Here is a 17663-nt window from a genome sequence, read left to right on the forward strand (position 1 = left end):
AAGTAGAACTTTTTTATGACAGAGAGGATTTGTTACAAACCAAGGCGTCCACTGCACATTGCCACAATCATATTCCAGAAAAAGAGAAAGCAGAAAAACTAAGTGTAACTTTCAATGTTACTGGAGGAGCTGCAAAAACATGTTGTACTGCAATCATCAGCCTCATCAAAACAACTTGCTGCAGTGAAAACAGAAATTAATCTGGAAGCGTCACTCAAATTCTAAATTTACAAATGCAACCACATTAAAACAAGCTTTGCATTTTGCTGAACAGTGCCCAAAAGCCAATTATATATTTGAATCCCATTTAACATTTCCTTTTTTAACACTTCTTTTTTTAACTCCAGATCTTTTGAGGACATCCACACATTCATGCCATCACTTATATTCATAGCTATAAAAAGAAACAAGCATGCACTATGGAATTTGGTGACTACATAACCCAAAAGAGGAATTTTTGAGATTCAATATCAGAAGAGTAATTCAGTTACCTCTGAGAGCTCTCCCAGTAGTTGCTGTGAGGAAAATGGAGTAAATCACACCAAATAGTATTGTTAGAAAGGTAAAAAGTAACTGTCTCACACATCACTCCTGAAATTTCACACGCATTAGCAATTTAAACTAAAGGAACATCAGTCTTAGTAATTACCTCTTCTTACTCACTGGGAAACTAATAGTGAGTTATTCTAATATTCTTGTTTTGAATAGGGAACAGAGTGCTGGCAACAAAATATACACATGTGATGCCATATAAGCAACCAGCTCTTTTCAGAGCACCTACCCAGACAGAAACCTAGAAACTTTTCTATTGATAGAAAACAAAAGCCAAGGAAAAGACTGCCAATGTATTGAAGATCATCAGGTGAATGTAAACAACACTTGCAACTGTAGAGAAAGAAGAGTTAAGTGACAGCAGGCATTAAAAAAGTGCTTAATTTTTCTAGCTAAAGGAATGTTGGCTAGCTGAGCAAATGAGATAAAGGTTGCTGTTCTCAGACATGGACTCACAGAAGGGTTTGGGCTGGGAGGGACTTGGTGGCTCCATCTCATTCCAACTTCAACCTTCCACCATCCCAGATTGCTCCAACACCCATCCAACCTGTCCTTGAGCACTTCCAGGTGTCCAAATGTCCAAATGAGCACCCAAAGCTTCTCCCAGCAGCCTGTGCCAGGGCCTCACCACCCTCACAGGGAAGAATTTCTTCCTAATATCCAATCTAGACCCATCCTCTTTAAGATTAAAGCCACTGCCCTCAGTTCTGTCACTCCATGCCCTTGTAAGAATCCCTCTCCCTGGACAATCTGCTGGCTAGCTACTCACTGATTTCCTCACAGCAAAAAGGACTATGAACAAACCTGGGGTTTATTTTTCCTTCTTCCTCCTATTTTTATTTCTTTTAAGACTTAATTTGCACTCCTCAATTCACGTGAATTGGAACAAATGCTTTAAATTTGTGGTCATAACACACACACACACTCTCATTAAAAATCTGGATATATCATAAAAGCTTACTGGGACTAAATTTTGTTTTTGTATTTCTTGCCAGAAAAATCTTTGTTTTTACAGGAAAAAAAATTAAGTCCCAAAGCTGTTCTCAACACACTACAGGCTGCATCTGGTGAAAAAAACAAGATCCAGTATGATTCAATCTATTTTTAATGGAAGCAAAATAATAAGTTTGAGTAAAAATGCTAATGGTACCAGCCCTAATTCCTGAGCAGTGTAAAAGAGTGGGAACAATATATTTTCAAATATATTTTGGCATTAAAAAAGGGGAATACACATATCCAAACTATGGGAAAAACAGATGAAGAGGCACTGGAAACAACCAAGGCCAGTGTTAGTGCTGGGAAATGTTCTCATTAAGTTAACACAGACACAGAGCTTTCAGTTTTCTCTCTCTCTCTGAAGGTTTCAGTGCCACATTCCTGTTTGCACAGTGCCACGAGTCCACCCATAGGGCTGCAGAGAATTCAGCCTCGGTTTTGTCAACAGCACTGGGGCTTGGATCTCTCCCTGGGACTCCACTGAATGGACAAGGGAGAACCAACCACTCATCCTCAGCCAAAATCAGGTACCCAGGACTGGAAGAGAAAATTTCAAGCAGGGTCTTTTGCCAGAGTTTACTTTGGTGGGTTCAGCTATTATGGAAACAGCTGCCTACTAAAATCCCATTAAAAAACACCTGAGCAGTTAATTTGTGGTTTTACTGAATTTACAGGACATTTAGACAGAATTTACTTATTCAAACTGTTATTAGCTAGGATTAGTTCCCTGTTTCTTAAAAAACAAAATAAAAGAAAAAAAAAGAAAACATGGACAAACTGCACCTTATTAAACATTTACTCTCTGCCTAAGGATTTTGTACACATCACTGATGATACAACTGTATCACCTCAAAAAGGGTGTCAGGAGATTAATCAACATGCTTACCAATATACACAACTCTAACCTAATGACATTCTTCAAATTTCATTTTCAAGAGTGTTAAAACAAAGGTAATAAAATGCACAGAAAATAGGAAAAGCTATGATGAATAGTATTCATAGGTTCACAAATTAAGAAATCTTAAATTTCTTAATTACAAATTAAGAAATCAGAGTGCTTGGGAAACTCTTTATGTTCATATATAATAGATGGTGAAATAGCAGTGCTGGCTCACTATAAAAAAAAAACAACAAAAAACAACTGATTAAATGACCAACACCCCAGAAACACTGATAAACAATAGTAGAAAATAGAAGAATTCAGCAAAATGATCTTCTAAAAGTACAGGAGAAAAATAATGTTACAGGAGCAAAAATACTGTTTCCTGGAACTAATTCAACTGACCAGAAGACAAACAGAGTTACAGGCTCTGACTCACAAAGATAATTAAATAATTGAGGTATTGCTGGCAGTGTCTTGCAAGTGTCACCTCAGTCCTTTCAAGTGACTATTTGGTATCTGGATCCTGAAAGGAACTGAGTTAGATCCTGAAAGGAACCGAGTTAAATCCTGAAAAATCAGGATTTAAAGTAATGTGCCACTAGGTCACTCGTTAGAGGTCAATTGGCAGGGGGACAGAGAGAGCAAAAAATACTTTGCAGCTCTGAAAATGACTGTGATAATGAGATATCCATCTCTCAGAGATGGGGTGTCTGTAGCACAATGAGGCATTCATCCCTTCAAGGCCTCAGTTCTCTCTGAAATAACAGCAATGTCTCATAGTGCTGTTGTGAAAATAAATGAATTTATGCAAACACTTCTCAACTGAACCCTGTGTCCATCACTGGAAAACAGACAAATGAGAATCTCAGGAGTGCTAAAATTATAATAATCACCACGAAGTTAAAACTGAGTTACTGACATGTCTTGGTAAAGACTTCATTTATCCTGTGCAATTCATTATATTCATAAATAATTTCACAGTATTTCAAGCTCACATTTGAATATGATCAAGCTGCAGAATAACCTGCCAGAGGGCAAAGTAACAAACTTATCTTAAATGGTATTCCCTGACCCTAATTTTCATAGGTCCATGGAGAATGCTTTGTGGAAATGATTATTTTATTTTATGCCATGTCCTGTCATTATTTCAAACAGAAAACTTGAATAGTGTGAGAACCTCTGCTCAAAACTCTGCTCAGGACTTGGTGGCAAATTCCAAACACACAAAATAACATGCACAGGAAGGAAAAAAAAAAAAAAAAAACCAAGCCAGATCTTTAAATCAAGATTGGAAAAGCACTCTAGGTTGCATGCTTCACCACACAGGCAAATCCACAATCAATGCAGAATGAGCCAAATGCAGAATGAGGCAAACACTTTGGGGCAGGAAAGCTCAGAAATAGTCTGATTCAAGCCCACCAAGATCAAAACAGGTCTGCTACATTATTTTGCAAAGCATTGTGGCATTTTTGGGTTTTCAGTCATCAGCTGGAACGTGCACACACAATGAATGAATATTAGATTAGTTTAAATTATTGAACTTCAAGCTTCAACAGAAGCTTCAACTTTGGCTTAAAACTCTGATTTAAAGGCAGGCCTGGAATTTCTGCTTAATCCAAACTTATTTGCCTAAACTTTCAAGATCATTAATAAAAGAAAACAGGAAAGAAAGAGGTCTTAAAAAATATAACTTCTTCTTTTAGTAGCTTCTAACCCCCTTAAATTTTGTCTAAAAATACATATTATGACTTTATCCTCTATATCCTTACTTGGGTGGATAATTGTGCTGATGTAAGAATATTTTAAAGCAATTTACCCTCTAATTCTGTTCAACATATAAAAGAAATAATGACAACAAAAATATTAGTTCCACACCAGCACATGAAAGAGAAAATTAAAATTAGGTCAGAATAATAGTGCTAGTGATGCACAGACATAGTAATTGAAAAATACTTGCTTTGTGAATTCAAAAGCAAATATACCTCCTTTTTATCACTCCAAAATTACAACAATTAAATAAATTCAAGACTGGGATAGAGACACATGAAGACAGAAAATAAAAGGAAAATCACTCTTCTAGGTAAAACAAAGATGACCCTACCTTAAATAATTCAAACTCCTTCTTTGGCATCAACAGCTATCAATTCACAAAGGATATTTGCAATTAAAATAAAGACATACACATCCATTAGGACTGAAGTTACCACCTCTAAGCAAATAAGCAGGTGAAAAAAAAAAAAACCCAGAGGAAAAACATTTTGCTGTATCTCTATCAACTGCATCCTCTCTGAAATACAAACATCACCTTCAGCCTCTACAAGAAATGTGAATTTAAATGTAAACGCAAATTTTTTGGGATGTATCAGTGGAACACACAGCTATTTCAGCCTTGCTGTGACTCTCTTCCTCCTCCACATGCACACCCTGACACTTCCAAAGGAGCTTTTGCTCCCAGGATGGGCAGTACCTGGATGGTGCGGGTGTAGGCAGGCTCTGGCCATCCCTGACCGCCTTCTGCCATCCTCAGAGGGTCCAAAATGTTGTTTGGCACAAAGCCCGTGCTGCCACTTTTGTTCTGGACCTTCCACCACTGCTTTCTGTCATCCAGAATCTGAAATAAATTGGTAAAATAATTCCATATCTTTTCTGGCTTTCCTCCTGCTGTACTTAGGCTGTGAATCATTTCAAAACAGAACCAGAACTTCGCCAGGTTCTGCGCCTGCCGACAGATCTTGCACAGATGTGTCCCTGAGAAAATCCTGCATCTTCCCTGATTCTCTCCATGGTTCTACCGCACTTTTCAAAATGGGGCTCTCAATAAAGGACATCTATGTGAAGTTCTGTAAAACTCAGGGGTGTTCTGGATCAGACAGTGGGAAAAAAATCAAATATTTGCACGGAGATGCTGCCATCTCTACAATCCTCGTGCCGTTGACAAAAGGAATAAATAATTGCTAATAACCCAAGAAAAGGCAGTTCTGGGGGAGCACAAATTTGGAGACACAACACTTCTTATCAAACAGGGAATGGGAGCAGGATGGCCAGGAGCAGTCAGAAGTCTGAGTGCCTGCCCCACATTCTCATATTCTCTGCATTTTCTCTTTTTGTTGCTCCCTCCCTTCCAAACATATCTCACTTTCATGGTGCCACATCCTCCTGGAAAAGAACAGTCCTTCACTACACCCCATGTGTACACAGATAGTTATTTAAACACTATTTAATATTTAAAAGCAACACTAGAGAAGGTGGAAGGAGCACACAAATGTATTTTGAGCACGGATCTCTACAGCACCCTTCCCAAGTCAGCAAAATTGACGCAAAACAAATTAACTGAACTTTCCATACTAAATCAAACATTAAGGAAAGCCACACTGTCCACAGGAAAGGCACCCTCAGCTTTGAGTACCAGCAGCAATTTTTGTGTTGTCTTTGCAGCCAAGATTACCTCCACAATCTCTTCTTTCATGACAGAAAGCTCACTGTTGTTCCTTGCCACAAACTCATACTTGCATTTGGCGTATTTCTTGCTCTGTGCTTTACCGTGTGCTTCGTAGTTTCTGCAAAGCAAAGATCAGACTATTGCTCAGTGAGACTGTCAAGTGACTAAAACCACAAAATGCCCTCTTTGAAAAACCTGCAAAAACATTTTTTTTAAAACAAAAACCTCTCAACCATAGTAAGATGCTGTTGTAGCCCTACCTATTCATAATACACTGATTTAAGTGCCAAAAAAAAAGTACAAATAAAACAAAATAAAGAGGTGGCTGAAATACACAGAGCTCAAGAACTGCTAATCTTTGTCAACTCACTGCTTGCAGGATGTATGAGAACAACCTAGATTAGCAGGTGCTATTGTTTCAAAATAAACATGTTCTCTATATTTAGTTTGTTTTCCTACAGAAGGTTAAACAGTCATTTTAAACAAATTATTATACTTAGAATATAATTGGCAGCTTGGGCTTTGTATGAAATTGTGTTTCTAGTTTTCATCACAGATAGTTTCAAATACATAATAGATGAATAATTTTTTGCCATCAATACTAATGGAGTTCAACTCTAAGAATTATTCACCTATTGTAGATCAATTTTCTTAATTGACCATGAGATGCCATCAACTTTAACAACTTCAAGTCACTTTTATCAATTAAGAATGAGAAATAACTTATTGCCAGCCACACACAGGATTCATTGCAGACCAAGGCATATCACAATAAGCTCTGTTATCTTTCTGTTTCCATGAGGAAAGACCTGTCCAGAATGCCTTTGGTTATTCTAGTAATAGCTAAGGAGCTTCTACTTCCTTTGATTTTTTTCAGTCAAAGTGAATTCAATTCACTTTTTCAACTGAGAAGTCCCCAGCTCACAAAACCCCACAGTAACTTTATACACTCGCTGCAAATTACACCCAACAACATAAACCCATACTGGACAGTAAAGAAAGCAAACAAACAAACAAACACATGAATAAATACATAAATAAATAAACCCAAACAGCTAATTAAAATATGAAGCAATCTGTGGCTTGAAATGCTGGGTACAAGGTCACAGCACAGGGATATGAACACAGGTGGTTGCTGCTGCTCTGTAACTCTGGGTTCCAGGTGTGCCTGGAGCAATCCAGCAGCCCCCTGGCTATTGCATGGCTGTGGAGAACTGTCTCACTTGACTTGAAGAGCAGAACCAAGGAAAAATCATATTCAGATTGAAAGATTATTTTGAAAGAAAGACAAAACACTAACAGTATTTAAGGAGAGAGTGAAAAGCAGGGGATGGCCCCCAGCCTGAAGAATAGCTGTTATGAGGCTGAACGATGTGTCAGTAATACAAATTTTTCCTGCTACACCCTTAAAATTAATATAATTTTGATTTTCTTTCTCACTGTCTCAGAGACATGACTAATGCAGCTCTGACAGTACTTTTACTTTTAGGCAGCCTTTCCAAAATAATTTCAATAACTGTGTCATCCTGTTTTGTCCATACCTAACTATCCTGATTCCTTCAAAAAATACAACTCAGGAAGAATTTTTAAAAATGTCTAGATTTTAGTTTTACTCAACCCAGCAACATGCCCAGCACATGGGCCAGACAATGGATGCATGCTTCTGAAGAAACCCTAATTATTCAAGCCCAACCTAATGAGCCAGTTTACTCTGGGCACAAATATTCTGATCACTTCCCTCCATCCATCCTCCTCTGTGTTTCTTACTGCCTATCAGATTTACCATAATTTCAGGCCTCAGCTCTCTTCTGTGCACTGCCTGAGAGCCTGGAGGGCTGCACAGACATTCAGAGAGCTTTTCTTCAAATGACATTGAAAGCCAAACTACATAGCCAAAAAACTGCTACTTTGAAACAGCACAAAACTTGCTGAAATTTTTTCAGTGGCATCGGAGCTCCTGATACACCTAATATCCACTGAAAGTCTAAGATTCTGACACTTCATTTGCATCACCCAAGGGAAGAATGTTTTACATCAGCGGTGAGAAACAGGCTCCACTACAGCAGGTCTCATTCCACAGCTTTCCAAAGATTAATTTCACCTTTCATGAGCTGCTTCTTAGAAACATCCATTTCTCTTTACCCCCGGAGAGGAGGCTTGGATAGCTCCTTCAGTTCCACACAGTTCCCTGACACCATCAACAACTCTTTCTCTAAAACTGAAGTGGAGGCAAAAAAACTTTTGCATGGAATATTCTTACTCTGAAAGGACAAAACAGGTCTTACCACATTACAGAAAAGGAATTTAGAGGGCAGATCATCTAGATTTCGAGATGACTGGTCCCGGGACAAGAGTGCAACAGGCAATCAAGTTTGAGAAAACAATTAAGGGATGATTACTCTGCTGCTGTTGCTATGAAGAATAAATCCAAAGTTCAGGAAAGTAATTGTGTCCTGAACACCACATGGAAATTGGCTTTTATGCAGATTAGTAACAGGATTTTTTAGCACATGGCTCAAAACTATGGATTCTGGAAGGGTTTTCATCACAAGAGTTATAATGAGGATGCTTTAACCAGCAAGTTGATCCCAAAACTTAGCTTAAACATCTCCCACGGCTCCTAAGACAAAATACTTTTCATATAGTATATATGGGATATGGTTTGGTACAGGAGAGCAGTTCCAGTGCCTCTGTACTGATCTGCTTCCATAGTTTGTGCTGGTGTAAATTCTCCCCAAAGACAAGGCCAAGGATCTCTGCATATCATCTTGTCAAGTCATTCAGTTTAAGGATAAAATGCAGGGGGTGAAAGAGGATGTGCAAAAAGACACTGTTTACTATGCAAACATTTCAGAGCATTTTCTGCAACAGCTGAAAGAGGATGGAGGAGACAAGGTGTCACTGCTCTGAACGTGGGTATTTATACACCAGCCAGAAAACAAAAAGCAGGAGATGACGGAGCAGTAAGTGAGCAGCCAAGAAAATCAAACCATCAATCAAAATGAGGACAGGTGAATCTCAGAGCACACTTGTCATTCCTTGTAATTCTGAAAAGAGGAAAGAGTGTATTTAAACATGAAACAAATCAGAATTAAAATCTGAACCGAAGTGGGTGGATTCTGCGTTTGCAATTGGGTTGGGACTCCGCTGTATCATTTTTGACAAAAGCAGCAATTTAACAGCATAGATAAACGGAATATTTCATAGAAATGATACAAAAAGAGCCTTAATGACACACTTTAGACAAGGAAAAGCAGAATACCCACTGCTAGACAGAATCACTTCCCCAGCAGAGACAATGCCACAACCAGAGACCATCACAGACCCCGCCACCCCAAGAGCAAGAAGTGGGGACAGTTTTCCACAGCCCCATGGCCGATGCCAGGTCAGGGTTACCTATCTACATGTCGGCTAACAGTTTGCTTAAAGGCAGCCACAGCTGCCCCCTGGTCCAGCAGAGGCCCTCTCTTGTACACCGTGTTACTGAATGCATACCCATCCGCCGGGGGGTAGTCGGGAACGCCAGGAGGCTGCAAGACAAAAAGGGAACAAAGCCACCGGTGGATTAATGTCATCCTCCCCACAATTCCTGCACCCCCCAGGGGCCCTGTCAGCATTCCCCCATCCTCAGGTGCCCACGGTGCTGCCATGAAAAGTTAATAATTTCTGCATTTCAAGTGCATAAAGGAGATCAAAAGGAGGAGAATAAAGGGATTTCTATCCCAGCGCATTAATATTGCAGCGGATGCTCTTGAGAAAAACACTTCTCTGGGGCAAGGGCCGTGTCATCTCTCAGATATCACTACAGCAACTTATAAACAATGGCTGAACTGCTTTAAAATAAACTGCACAACTTTAAAATAAACTGCTCTGAGCTCCTGCTCTGGATTTACACCTCAAGCTACAAAGCTCTAGCCAGCCAACAGTAGGTCTGTGCAAGGAATGAAGTGAAATGAACACCCTCATAATATGACAAGGATCATACATGTCACACCCTCACTGAATGTGGCTGTAGTCCATGTAGAAAAGCAAAAAGGAGGGTGATATTTGGTGCAATTATGGATTTTAATTAGGGAAAATAATCATATGTAAGAGCATTCAAGACTTTAGAAAAATTCTTTTTTTTTTTTTTTTACAAAAAAACCATCTTAAATTTAGCACTGACACTCCCCTTAGAGGCAAAAATTATCTTAATCACCATTTCCAAAAACAAGACAAGGTTTAACAGTTCATTTCTGGGTATTATGATATTGAAATAGCTAATTTTATATCCTTATATTTTTATATTCTTCCCCTGTACCATCCAGTTGCACAGGTTAGACTGGCTGAGATTCACCAGAATTTGCCAAATCTTTAAGCTTGGAGTGTTGTGTTCTTTTGAGTTTTCTCCTTTGATGTTTTTGCTTTCAGCTTATTTTTTTTTCCTCATCTCTGTTTGTGTGGCTACAGAAAAGGTTCTCACCTAATCTCTGCCTCCAGGTGCCTGATGTGGCACCCACAGATACTCACTTTGGGGACTGAGGGTTCATGGAAAGCAGTTAAACCCCACAGAACTCCCCACACAAATAGAATATTCTTTCAAACACTATTATCGAGACACTTCTAGGAAAAAAAATCTCCTGGGTCACCTGGTTTATGCCTTACACCAAAGGAAGCAGGAATTCAATTTACTTCACACACAAATTATTTGCATTGCTTTAGCCTCACTGGACACTCTCTGGTGGTTGTTTCACCACCATTTCAAGTCCTCATTGCTCAACTGCCTCCACCTTGAACCCCTCTGCTAGGAGCTGCATGAGTGGCTGGATCTTAAGATTCAGGAATGGAAAGAAAAAATGAGTTTTTTAGGGGTGGGAACCTCCAATACACTTTTCCTGATTCCAGAGCCCTGCCCAGCAGGGAGAACAGGGCCATGCATCCTCTCTCCTCTCCCTGCACAGCTCTGCACAGCCTTGGTTTTGGGGAGGGAATTCTGAACACTTCCATTCTCATCTGGCTTTTCCAGCACTCTTCACTGAACAAACTGTTACAGCAGACTTAAGAATAATTATCCTGGTATCACCCACTCCAGAGAGGTGCTTTTGCTGCAGATAAAACACCATTTTGCACGCAGGCAGCTTTTTCCAGCTGAGCACCTGCAGCATATCACAGCTATTAAGCAGCTCAGTGCCTTTTCCCCCAGGGATGTGCTAGGGAGGCATGGGCACAGGGAGACAAGGTGCCAAGGTTAAATGTTTACCCAGGACCTTGTGGGAATCAGAGACAGTCATGAAACCAATGCCTGACATCCCAGGAACCAGGCACTCAAACTGCTTCAATGAACTGGGAGATTATTATACATATACATATATAAATATATATATATTTATTTATTTCATTTTTTTATTTTATTTTTTTTGTGTGTGTGTGTGTGTTTCTTTTGAAGGTTAAGACAAAGAAGTTAAGCTGGCATGAACAGCCACCAGTGCATATAAAAAGACTGAAGTGAAATCAACTCCCTGAAGCACAAGCAACTGAAATACCTTCATATATTCTCCCCCTTCAGATTTGTTTGAGGTTACTATATAAATAAAGAACGTGAAATTCTTAGACTCATCAGAAAAGAAAAATTAATGATCTTTGTTTAATACTATTGGAAAAGTTTCAATACTGTTGTCATTATTATTATTATTATTATTATTATTATTATTATTATTATGAACAATATAGAGAAGAAAACACATGGAAATGTAGCTCACTAGTGAAAAACGTTTGATAGTTTTTGGGAGCTCACTAGGGAAGGAGGGTGACAGCAACAGCAAAAGCTACATTTCATATTACTGCACCCATTAACTTTACTAAATGCTTTTATTCTCAGAATGAATCACTGGAAAGAACTTACTTTTTATCACATTTATTCTTGTTAGGCATAAAGCCATACAATGCTTTAAGTAATCAAATATGTATCATGGCATCTCTCCTTTGCTTGGCAGGGTTTTTACCAATTTTTTTTGTCTCTATAGCTGAGTAGACCTTTTTTTTAACTAACAGTGATTTTCACAAAAATAAAAGTTATAATGTGACTGGGAAGCTTTGGCTGGGGAGGTTTTGCTATCTCAAATTGCACAATTGATCTGCAAGAAAACAACATCCCAAAACAGCCAATAATAATTCCCCAAGATAGAAAGACTCTTAAGTGAACCTAGGAAATTCTTAGGTGTGTTCCCATCTCACAGATGCTAAAAGAGTACTTTGGATTAGCTAAGTCTAGATTTAAACTAAAACCAGTATAGAAAAATAAAGTAAAAATTTAAATTCAATCTCATGTCCTCTCAACAAACGACAAAACATTCCAAAAGGAAGGATTTGTATGTTTAAAAAGGCAATACCCATTTTTTGTTAATTAAAAAGCAACAAAATCCACATATAGTCTTAAAATTTTCACAAAAATCAAAACTCATTTTCTGATAAATTCTATTGAAAAAGAAGGGATAGAATCTTGGTTGGGAAACAAAGGGCTGGCTATAAAGTTGCTCAGAAAATGCACCCTGGTTTCTCTAAAGGCTTTGGATGATGCATATTTCCATTCTTTAAAGAGAATAACCTAACTTTTGCTAAATTTGTGACATTCCTTCGAAGAAAAGTTTGGGAAAATGTTTTATATAATCATTTTCCTCAACAGAAAAGTTGTTTTTTATTTTTTGAAGTTGGCCTAATCCACATGGTATTGCCCTGAGAGCAGCTCTGAATATTTATAAGCAATACAGTGAAAGAATCAATAGATTAACAGAAGGAATAATAAATTCCACACTGATGAATTAAGCCCAAAATTCCATCAAAAAAGGGCAGTTCCCTTCTTTTAGATTGTGTGCCTGTGATTGGCAGCTCTTCAGACATTGCCCAAAGTATTTATGCTCAGAATCAATGAGATCTGAGAGCAGAGCTCAATCAAACTCAACCTTAGGGGCTTGGGTTGTCCTCCCAGCTGAGACAGGGTGTTCAAGGCAAAAAAAAAAAAAAAAAATTATATATATATATAAATTATCATATATATTTTGTATTTATATAAAAATACATGTATATTTTATATTTTCCTAATTGCATTTTTTGCTGGCTGAGCAGGTATTTGGTTTCCTCTAACTTCAACGTGAAGCCTGAAGAGCTTCCACTGACAGAAACATGGAATTTTTGGAACTCCAGGAATGCCCCAGGATATTGCCCTCAGGAAGGAAGGGGTTGATGTTAATTATTTGATTACCAGAGAGCTTTTGCAGTAACCTTGGGATAAGCACTTTATTATTTAAGTAGAAGTTGGGAGAGACCCATTTTTGCTGCCAGCCACAGCATAAATGTGCTCAAAGAGGGGGAGAGAGAGTGGAAAGAGGAGGCCAAGAGCATGAGAGCAGTAGGTAATTCAGGGGGTAGAGAGAGAGGGGCAAGAGGGGGGAAATGAAGAGGGATTAAGAGAGCTAAGTTCTTGTTACAATACATCATATCTTTATCTATAGTGAATATTCTAATTCCCAGTAACCAACCAGTACATGACACACATTCTATAGAATTTACATATAGCCCATAAGAACTAATACATTACCATACAGTGTTACATTTTAAACTCTAAAAGCTACTCTTCAAATTCTTCTCTTGCTGCTTGGCCTTTGGATTCTCTATCAGCAGAAGGACATTGTTCAACCAACAGGGATTCTCCTTCAGCTGTCTAGATGTTATTGTTCTTTGGTTATATAGTAACTAACACTCAGTATCCTATGGCTCAAAGCTAGTTTTCATTTCTATTTCCATTCTAGGATTCGCATTTTCAGAACCTTTCATTAAACAATCATATTCATAAGGTTTTCCTGCTTCATCTTCTCCAACAACCCACCTCACTTGACAGTCTTTTCATCTCTTGCTTGCGCTGTTGCTCTGCCACGTTTGCCACAGACTCAGCCAAGTGGTTGAGTTCCTGCTCCTTTGGAGCTCCCGTGAAGTTCAGCAGAGGAGGCTCCCAGCCATTTCGGAAACGGGGGACGTACGGGGGAATAAAATGCTCTTTTGGCCATTCAGCTCTGTGTGAAAAGCAAATTAGAAACCTCTGTCAAGGGCCATGTGAATGCTGGTTTAATAGGGTTCCTGTAAACTGAAATTCTTCAGAATTGTTATTAGTATAGAGGAGAGGGTTACAGTACAGGCAGAAACATGCTAGAACAGAGAGAATCAGCAGAACACATTTCCTCCCTGCAGTGCCCTGCAGAAGGAACTTGCTGCTTCTGTAAGGATATGTCATGAAGAGGCATCAATTGTAGCTTCTCACTTACAAGCATTTGCTTGGTTGATAATACTGAACACAGGTGTCTTTCTCCCAGGAATCTCTATTACATCAACATTTTGTTCTGATTTGCTCTATATATTAGATTTTTCCTCACCAGTCCACGACTCTCACATCTATCAGTAGTGAAATCCATCTATCACTTTACCTGTTATAATAAGGTATTTCTACAAAAAACCTCTGAGATCATCAAGTCCAACCTACAGTTACAAACACCACCATTTAAAAAAAAATATTCTAAACACCCCAAACCATTAAAATTCACTGATACAGCTGATTCTTGGAGAATTTATCTACTGATCACCCATTGGCTTTGTGGACTCCAGAAATAAGAAGCCCAAATGTGCTTTAAAGAGTTATAGTTTAAAGAGTGCTAAAACACAACAAACTTCTGCCTAATAGCAAAGGATGGGTGACAGAAGATTCAATCACAACAAATCTAGGACTTGTTTTAATGGGGAGAAATATTGCAATGCTCTATTTGTGTGAAAGCACCAACAAAAGGCTTCAAAGAAACAGCCAGCTTTGTCAGAACACCTGAAAGCAGGTGTGAAGCTTAGGGGGCCTAGCTACACCAAAACCAAAATAAACAAGTAGCTTTTAAAGATTAAAATAGATTTAAAGATTTAGATATAAACCTCACCCAGCTGTACGTGCTCCGGGATCCAGGAATTATCATCACATTTGCTGTTCTATAGTCTGGATTGATCTTTATAAAATACTGTGCTACTTTTTCAGAGTTCCATCAGCGTTCTCTGTTGTAACACCAAGCACCTAAATCAATGCTTTCCTGCCCTGCCTTTGCACTACACATGACACTCTGTCCCACAGTATAAATTACTGAGTCTTCACAGTGGAAGCAGAAACAGGAATGTACATTACAGGTTTTTAACAGGCTCAAAACCAAGGATTTGCCAGTCACACGAGCAGCCAGCAATTCCCAGCCTGTTGGGCCTGGCTTGGTCAGTAATCCTTGATTTTATCATTCCCCTCTCCTGCTGCATCCCACCCACCCCAGGGTACCTCTGGATACTGAGATCAATCACACCATCAATTCTAATCCACACAGATCAGCCAACTACATTTTAAGTGCTCCATTCTTCACTACCAAACACGAGCTATTTCTCTTTCCATTACCCTTTTTTTCAGAATGGACAAACAAATGGAGTAGCTCCCAAGAAAGGAGCCCATTATTTTGCCCAGTGATCCATTTTCCCTGGCTATGAGGCCATTTCCACTCCTTCCATGCAGCCTTCCTTACACTCTGCAGCTTTCAATCAACCAAATAATTAATAAAATAATTAATAATAATAATAATAATTTTTTAAAAAATCCATCTGGTAGACATTTGTATTCCAATCTGAAATTTGGATGAATAAACACAAAAAACATGCTGCATTTGCAGCCCAAGTGATTGCATACTTCATCATCATCAAATGCACTTATCTACCACAGGTGACAGAGTCAAAATGCACTTTGCTAATTTAAGATTTTTCTTTTGCATGTTCAATTCACGTAATTTCAAACTACAGAATTACCTTGAACCCAACAAATGCATAAATAAGTGAACTTTCAGCTAAATCACAACAGTGAATCCATTAAATGCAATGTGTAAGGTATGCACATGTGGCACAATTCAGTCAAGAAACATTTTTTTATAATTATAAACATTTTTATAGCATTATGATGCTTTTAAAGAAGACATTGCAAATTTTTAACTATTAATAATAATTGGAAATTGAAAACAGACATTTGTAGCTATTATTTAATATTTTGTCACTCTTTATTGCATCTTCAAATTGTTTTTTAATGAAGTCCAGATAGATGAGCTGGAAAAATAATGGTGAAAAACAACTGGAAACATGCAAGGGATGGCTCAGAAAAAGATACTCCAGAAGATTATGTCAAGAGGTTCTGGATATCACTGACAAAAAAAAATTCTCTCTGCATTTTGTCTCTCCTTGATATCCCAAATCTGAGTCAATCTAAAGAGTTCCTCCCCAAAACCTTCAAAGAGCAGTTCTCAAGGGTCCAAATCCTAACAAAGTAATATTGAATTTGCCGGGGGTTAAGACCATGTCGATAAATTTGATTTTAGAGAATGCTCTCTGAAATCTGAAGATTTTTTTCCCCACCTGGCTTTGGTCCATGAATCACCCAGGGACATCCACAGCTGTCCCTCCTCGCTGGTGACGGTGTATCGCAGGAAGTCGATGGTGTCTTTTGTCAGGAGGGGGCTGAGCACTGTGCTAGCAAGCTCTGGACCTCCTGTTGTCTGCACCACCTAAATCCAAGGATTAAAATAATGCCAACAACACACAGGTTGTCAGTAAGGAAGCGGCTTGTCAATTTATGTTATCTACATGAATGTGAATTTATGTTATCTGCTGCTAGGAAACAGTCATTACTCATAAAAACATACCCCAGAAGTAAAAGCCCCTCTTAGAACCTGAGAGGGTGTCTTGATGTCCTAAAAATTAACTGAACTATTTATTGCTGGAGAACTGTTGCTCTGATCACCATCCATTTTTTATTTAGACCCACTCTGGGCAATAATATTTTTTGCTTTACTGAACAAAGCCACACATACTTCCATTAAATATGCTTTCAACTCTCCTCCTGCATTATGTAGAGAACCTCGATATTTTTTATTGCTAGTCAAAAATTATAATGGGAAATTGTAACACAAGGCTAAAGATGATTTAAATAAATACATTTAATAGAAGGGAAAATATGCAGAAAATGAGATAAATTGTTTTCTAAAGAAAACCTCATCCTGAGATACAAACATTTTCCTTACTTATTGTCCAGGGACACAACATTTCAATCTTGTTATCATTGAAAAGGTTACAGAGCATATAAATACAAGAGTTCTGAAGGTAAACACTTAGAAAACTGTAAAACCTTACCATATGTAGTGGGGTAAAGAGAAAATGAACCAGATCAGCTGCACTAGGATTTTGGATATGGAACTTCAACTTGGCCTGAAGGAATAGAACAAATGGTACATTTTAAGAAGCATTTAACTATTAAGACAATAAATACTTCAGGTAAGAGTGGCCATCCTGCTCAGGTCCACCTAAAGTCCAGTGCTTTGCCTGCAACACCCACTAAGTGCCCATCCATCCCATTGCTCTTGTCTCCATGCATATTTTTGCACCTTTCATGCAAAACAAGAAATTCCACAACCAAATGAAATGTTTTGTGGAGAAGCATCACCTTTGGAAATCTGACATCTCCTACTTTCATTAGTATTCTGCAAACTCTTCCAATAAAACTAAACTGTCTTTCTCAATTCACTTTTTCCTAGCAATGCTCATAACCATTTACAGACTTATTAGATTATTCCTGAATCTGGTCATTTCCAAGCTGAAGTAATTCCTTCAAGCATTCTTGTCCACCCTGCACCTTCAATTTTGATACACTGGCAAAAAAAATCAATCCAGGTAACATAATGGCATACTGATGCTCTTTGTTAATGTTCTGTT

At 38.4% G+C, this 17663-nt stretch overlaps 1 protein-coding gene across 6 annotated transcripts in view; it reads right to left on the minus strand.

The window, feature by feature from the left end:
• The window catches only part of EPS8 (EGFR pathway substrate 8, signaling adaptor), a 129937-nt gene that overhangs the window by 11905 nt on the left and 100369 nt on the right, over nucleotides 1-17663 (minus strand). For 5 of the 6 annotated variants that reach the window (XM_014256073.2, XM_088054818.1, XM_005526959.3 and 2 more), the window contains 6 exons: nucleotides 17085-17159; nucleotides 16311-16459; nucleotides 13732-13915; nucleotides 9267-9400; nucleotides 5877-5988; nucleotides 4899-5042 (listed from right to left, as the gene is read on the minus strand). In XM_014256073.2, coding sequence (XP_014111548.2) covers nucleotides 4899-5042; nucleotides 5877-5988; nucleotides 9267-9400; nucleotides 13732-13915; nucleotides 16311-16459; nucleotides 17085-17159 — 798 coding nt within the window. The remainder of the gene's footprint in view (nucleotides 1-4898; nucleotides 5043-5876; nucleotides 5989-9266; nucleotides 9401-13731; nucleotides 13916-16310; nucleotides 16460-17084; nucleotides 17160-17663) is intronic. The other variant, XM_014256075.2, reaches the window with a different exon arrangement.

The sequence above is a fragment of the Pseudopodoces humilis genome, chromosome 5 (genome assembly GCF_049639895.1).
Source record: "Pseudopodoces humilis isolate 2021_Gansu_Grassland_sample_001 chromosome 5, ASM4963989v1, whole genome shotgun sequence".
In the NCBI taxonomy this organism is placed as follows: domain Eukaryota; kingdom Metazoa; phylum Chordata; class Aves; order Passeriformes; family Paridae; genus Pseudopodoces; species Pseudopodoces humilis.